Below are 6,483 nucleotides of genomic sequence, written 5' to 3'. Positions count from 1 at the left end.
AAGATCCCAGAATCAGCTGAAATTGGGGCTGAATCTGTGGATGGCTCAGGATGTTGTTATATTGAAAGGAGGAGTCTGCTGAGGGAGTGGAGATCACTCAGATCACCACCTGAACATCCTCCCCATTCCTATGGCAGGACTGCAGGGATATAGAAACTGGCATCTTACTGGCCAGGCCCTCACCGGGACCTGATGCAGTTTGGTAAAATGTGCCATAGGTGCCAGATAGTGGGGGCACAACAACCTCTAATCAAACCCCACCCTTTATCCCACACCAGTAATTGGAGAAGGTTTAAAAGGCTGTTAACAGTCTGTGAGGGAGCATTAGGGGAATGAAAGCAGAAAACCAGAATATCGTTACTATTATAGACATGAGAATAATGTCAGGTAAATAATTGGGCCATTTTGGTGAATAAATTAAAGTTTGGAACTTAAGTTACATCCAGTGGAGTTTTGGGGCTTCAGTGTTCTCTTCCCATCCTGGTCACAACAGGAGGGTTTCCTTTCCCTGGAAACATCACCTTCACCCCTTAGAGCCAGAGAGCCAGAATCAGGTGAAAGCAGTGATCCAACACGTGTTGGAAAATCACCGAACTGAACCCAGCCAAGGCGGCTGGAATTCCCCCCAGGGTTACTGCTTGAAGTGGTTTTGGAAATTTATTCCGGACCTCAGTGCATCTACTTTCTTGGGGAAAATACAAATTACAAATCACTATGATAGCTTGTCCAAGTTTCCCTTTGGGATTTGGACAGCCAGGCAGTTGCCACCTGCCATATCAGAACATTGCCCATCCCTCATTGCCCCTTGAGACGGTGGTGATGAGCTGCCTTCTTGAACCCGCTGCAATCCCCATGTTGGTGTAGGTACATCCACAGTGCTGTTAGGGAGGGAGTTCCAGGATTTTAACCCAGCGACAGTGATGGAACGGAAATATATTTCCAAATCAGGATGGCGAGTTGCTTGGAGAGGAATTTCCAGGTGTTCCCAGGGATCTGCGATCCTCGTCCTTCGAGGTGCCAGACGTGGAAGGCGTTGTCCAAGGAGAATGCATGAATGTGACACAAATGAACTTGAGATTACGTTTAAATACTTTAATCGAAGTTAATAGTCTCATTGTACAGTCAGGCCAGGTACTGAGGATATTTACAGAATGTTGCACACACGACACACACTTACACAGCGAGATGTTCAGCACACAGGTTACGCACAAGGATCTGTACATTTACACAGTAAGAGCTTCCTCACATTGAATCAGCAATGACAGCTCGGGAGGGGCTGGGCTGTCTCCACCACTGTCCTCCAAGGAGCTACATTCTAACGGGGGAATGAGAAGAAGCAATGTGCTCCGAGAATGCAGAAATAAATTACTCACCAAGTCAGGATACTAAAACAGAAAACAGAAACAGGTCAGCAGGTAACAAGAATAGGATCCTGGAATGGGGGACATGATGGATGAATGGGATTGAGGGACACGGGGAAAGATTGGGGGCGATTGAGGGACACGGGGAAAGATTGGGGGCGATTGAGGGACACAGGGAGAGGGTGAGGGGGCTTGTGGGATCTGCAGAGTTGGGATTGAGTTGGGATTATGGGATATGGGGAGTTGGGATTGAGGGATATGGGGAGGGTTGGTGAATTGGAAGAGTTAACATTGCATTTTCTCCTTCTGAGGATTTTTGTTTATAAAATATTTACTTTGATCAATGAAACTGTTGTTTTGAAAAAGTCTTCATCCTGAATAAGGTGCCACGAGAGATTGATTCACTTTCTCTGAATCTCAGACTCACTTTTTTGATTCTTCGTTTTGAGTTCACCTCTGAACCCTCCCACCTCAGCTTCGGATTGTCCCGATCCACACCCGGCATTCCCACATTCCCACACAGCATCCCATTCGCAGTTAAAAGCTCTGTTCCGCACCCCAGTCTCTGCCCCTGCTCTGTCCCTCCCTCCTTCCCTGGAGAGTTGGTGATCTGATCTAGTCTGTGTCATTGCTCCCTCAGCTCATTTTCCAATCAGCCCCTTCCTTGCCCCCTTTCCCGTCCCCTGTCACTAATCCAGCCCCTTCTCTTCAGTGGGAGGTGAGTTGGAAGATTGATGGAATGGAATCTATCAGCAGTCTAACCTCCCCCTGAGTCCATGTTAACCATTCTGAGCATCAGTTCCAGGGGGTGGAATGACCTCAGTGTTTATTCCAGGAGGTGACCGATGTCTTGGACAGGGTGAGGTGTCACTGTGCTGCCCACGTCCTCCCCAGTCCTGGCCAGGCTGGGCCTGACATCACAGTGATTTGTTTGTTCCTCTGAACATCAGCTTGCTGAGTTTACAAATCTTTCCTTAACCTCCAATGACATGAGGGCAGTTTAATCACTAGCGAATGGGATGGGGGCAGCTGAATCAGTAGCCAATGGATGGGGCAATTGAGTCAGTAGCCAATAGGATGAGTTTGAGTCAGTAGCCAATGAGATGGGGGCAGGTTGATCAATAGCCAATGGGATGGGGCAGTTTAATCAGTAGCCAATGGGATGGGACAGTTTAATCAGTAGCCAATGGGATGGGGCAGTTTAATCAGTAGCCAATGGGATGGGACAGTTTAATCAGTAGCCAATGGGACGGGGGCAGTTTAATCAGTAGCCAATGGGATGGGGACAGTTTAATCAGTAGCCAATGGGATGGGGCAGTTTAATCAGTAGCCAATGGGATGGGGCGGTTTAATCAGTAGCCAATGGGATGGGGACAGTTTAATCAGTAGCCAATGGGATGAGGACAGTTTAATCAGTAGCCAATGGGATGGGGCAGTTTAATCAGTAGCCAATGGGATGGGGACAGTTTAATCAGTAGCCAATGGGATGGGGCAGTTTAATCAGTAACCAATGGGACGGGGGCAGTTTAATCAGTAGCCAATGGGATGGGGCAGTTTAATCAGTAACCAATGGGATGGGGCAGGTTAATCAGTAGCCAATGGGATGGGGACAGTTTAATCAGTAGCCAATGGGATGAGGACAGTTTAATCAGTAGCCAATGGGATGGGGCAGTTTAATCAGTAGCCAATGGGATGGGGCAGTTTAATCAGTAGCCAATGGGATGGGGACAGTTTAATCAGTAGCCAATGGGATGGGGCAGTTTAATCAGTAACCAATGGGATGGGGGCAGTTTAATCAGTAGCCAATGGGATGGGGCAGTTTAATCAGTAACCAATGGGATGGGGCAGGTTAATCAGTAGCCAATGGGATGGGGACAGTTTAATCAGTAGCCAATGGGATGAGGACAGTTTAATCAGTAGCCAATGGGATGGGGGCAGTTTAATCAGTAGCCAATGGGATGGGGCAGTTTAATCAGTAGCCAATGGGATGGGGCAGTTTAATCAGTAGCCAATGGGATGGGGACAGTTTAATCAGTAGCCAATGGGATGGGGCAGTTTAATCAGTAACCAATGGGATGGGGCAGTTTAATCAGTAGCCAATGGGATGGGGCAGTTTAATCAGTAACCAATGGGATGGGGCAGTTTAATCAGTAGCCAATGGGATGGGGCAGGTTAATCAGTAGCCAATGGGATGGGGCAGGTTAATCAGTAGCCAATGGGATGGGGCAGGTTAATCAGTAGCCAATGGGATGGGGCAGGTTAATCAGTAGCCAATGGGATGGGGCAGGTTAATCAGTAGCCAATGGGATGGGGCAGGTTAATCAGTAGCCAATGGGATGGGGCAGCAAGCTCCGGGGTGCTCCGGTTTCCTCCCACAGTCCAAAGATGTGCGGGTTAGGTTGATTGGCCAGGTTAACAAATTGCCCCTTAGAGTTCTGGGATGTGTAGGTTAGAGGGATTAGCGGGTAAAATATGTGGGGGTAGGGCCTGGGTGGGATTGTGGTCGGTGCAGACTCGATGGGCCGAATGGCCTCCTTCTGCACTGTAGGGTTTCTATGATTTCTATGATTTCACACTGAGGAATCTGGCAGTCTGGAATGAGGGTTAACATTGGGCGCCAGAGAGAGAAATCTCACACCAGGCTTTGTAGATTGGTGGAGTGGGACGAAGGATAAAGCTGGTTCTCAGTGAAGATTCTGGAATGTTCCATCTGTAGATTCACAATCCCAATAGCTATGTTTTATGAATTTATCGCTAGGTTTTGGGAGATGCTCGCTCATTGTCAGTGAATAAGGGATGAGGATATTTGAATGTTTTCCTCTGCTTGGATGTCAGACTTTCGCCTCCAACATTTCCAGGAACAGTTTGTGCATGGGGACTTTCCCCTGCAGCTTTATGCTGTAGAAGTGCTGAACGGCCTTGCTCGCTGTCTGCCTCAGGAGGGGGAGACTCATCAGCAACTTGCCGGCGCGCCGAGGATCCTCCTGGTGTTGGCTCGCTTCGTAATCCTGCAGGGCCTCGTGGAGGACATCCTGCAGCTGCTGCACGCTTCCCACATCCTCAATATGCATCGAATCTGCCCAAAATACACAGCACCGGTTAGAGAGAAACTCAACCCTGTCCCTCATAACCCCCACCCCGTGCCCCACCCCCCACTCTACCCCCCACCCCGTGCCCCTCTCTACCCCCACCCCGTGCCCCACCCCCCTCTCTACCCCCCACCCCGTGCCCCACCCCCCACTCTACCCCCCACCCCGTGCCCCTCTCTAACCCCCACCGTGCCCCACCCCCCACTCTACCCCCCACCCCGTGCCCCTCTCTACCCCCACCCCGTGCCCCACCCCCCACTCTACCCCCTCTCTACCCCCCACCCCGTGCCCCACCCCCCCCACTCTACCCCCCACCCCGTGCCCCACCCCCCACCCCGTGCCCCACCCCCCACTCTACCCCCCACCCCGTGCCCCACCCCCACTCTACCCCCCACCCCGTGCCCCACCCCCACTCTACCCCCCACTCCGTGCCCCACCCCCCACTCTACCCCCCACCCCGTGCCCCACCCCCCACTCTACCCCCCACCCCGTGCCCCACCCCCCGCTCTACCCCCCACCCCGTGCCCCACCCCCCACTCTACCCCCACCCCGTGCCCCACCCCCCTCTCTAACCCCCACCGTGCCCCACCCCCCACTCTACCCCCCACCCCGTGCCCCTCTCTACCCCCACCCTGTGCCCCACCCCCCACTCTTCCCCCCACCCTGTGCCCCACCCCACCCCCCACCCGTGCCCCACCCCACCCCCCACCCCCCACCCCGTGTCCAAACTTCCCCCACCCTACCCTTCATCCCACCCTCACACAAGCCTTCAGTCCATGGCCGAAGCAAGTTATGATGTGGAGATGCCGGCGTTGGACTGGGGTAAACACAGTAAGAAGTCTCACAACACCAGGTTAAAGTCCAACAGGTTTATTTGGTAGCAAAAACCACTAGCTTTCAGAGCACTGCTCCTTACCTGACGACGGGGCAGCGCTCCAAAAGCTAGTGGCTTTTGCTACCAAATAAACCTGTTGGACTTTAACCTGGTGTTGTGAGACTTCTTATTAAGCAAGATGACCAGCACCAGTTTGAAGTTCCTTTCCAACTCTGGGTTGTAACCCTAGGGGAAGGTTTAGGGGGGATGTGAGGAAAACCTTCTTTACCCAGAGGGTGGTGAGGGTCTGGAATGCGCTGCCTGGGAGGGTGGTGGAGGCGGGATGCCTCACATCCTTTAAAAAGTATCTGGATGAGCACTTGGCACAGCATAACATTCAGGGCTATGGGCCAAGTGCTGGCAGATGGGATTAGCTGGGGGTTCAGGTGTTTCTCGCGTGTTGGTGCAGACTCGATGGGCCAAAGGGCCTCTTCTGCGGTGTGTGTTTCTGAGGGATGCAGTAAGAAGTCTCACAACACCAGGTTCAAGTCCAACAGGTTTATTTGGTAGCAAAAGCCACACAAGCTTTTGGAGCTCTGCCCCTTCACCAGGTAAGTGTGAGTTCTGTTCACAAACAGGGCATATAGAGACACAAACTCAATTTACAAAATAATGGTTGGAATGCAAGTCTTGACAGGTAATCAAGTCTTAAAGGTACAGACAATATGAGTGGAGAGGGGGTTAAGCACAGGTTAAAGAGATGTGTATTGTCTCCAGCTGGGACAGTTAGTGAGATTTTGCAAGTCCAGGCAAGTTGTGGGGGTTACAGATAGTGTGACATGAACCCAAGGTCCCGGTTGAGGCCGTCCTCATGTGTGTGGAACTCATGTGTCCTCATGTGTGTGTTTCTGAGGGAGACAGGAAGAGCGAGGGAGACAGAGAGCGAGCAAGAGAGAGGGACTGAGGGCGAGAGAATGAGACAGAGTGATGTTGTGTGAAAGACAGCCTTCACCATTCTGACCAGTATTCGATCCGGAACTTTCTCTCTAATCATTGAGGTTCACCAATGGCTCCAATGCATCCTAAGTTCAGTTAGTGCAGCATTGATTTGAGATTCGGTTCAATGTGGGATCTGTCACGTTCCTGTGTCATTAACGTACCTGAATTCGCCAAGGCGATTGCTTTCAGAGTGACAAACTCTTCCTTCTCCACCCGCAGT

The 6,483-nt window shown here is 51.5% G+C and overlaps 1 protein-coding gene across 1 annotated transcript in view; it reads right to left on the bottom strand.

Moving 5' to 3' along the window:
* Positions 1–4,192: 4,192 nt before the first annotated feature.
* The window catches only part of esrrb (estrogen-related receptor beta), a 54,013-nt gene continuing 51,722 nt past the window's right edge, over positions 4,193–6,483 (bottom strand). The window contains exons 7-8 of the mRNA XM_078233150.1: positions 6,425–6,482; positions 4,193–4,437 (exon numbers count right to left, since the gene is read on the bottom strand). Coding sequence (XP_078089276.1) covers positions 4,193–4,437; positions 6,425–6,482 — 303 coding nt within the window. The remainder of the gene's footprint in view (positions 4,438–6,424; position 6,483) is intronic.

This window comes from Mustelus asterias, chromosome 18 (assembly GCF_964213995.1).
Source record: "Mustelus asterias chromosome 18, sMusAst1.hap1.1, whole genome shotgun sequence".
In the NCBI taxonomy this organism is placed as follows: Eukaryota; Metazoa; Chordata; class Chondrichthyes; order Carcharhiniformes; family Triakidae; genus Mustelus; species Mustelus asterias.
This window is presented reverse-complemented; position numbering and strand designations above follow the sequence as displayed.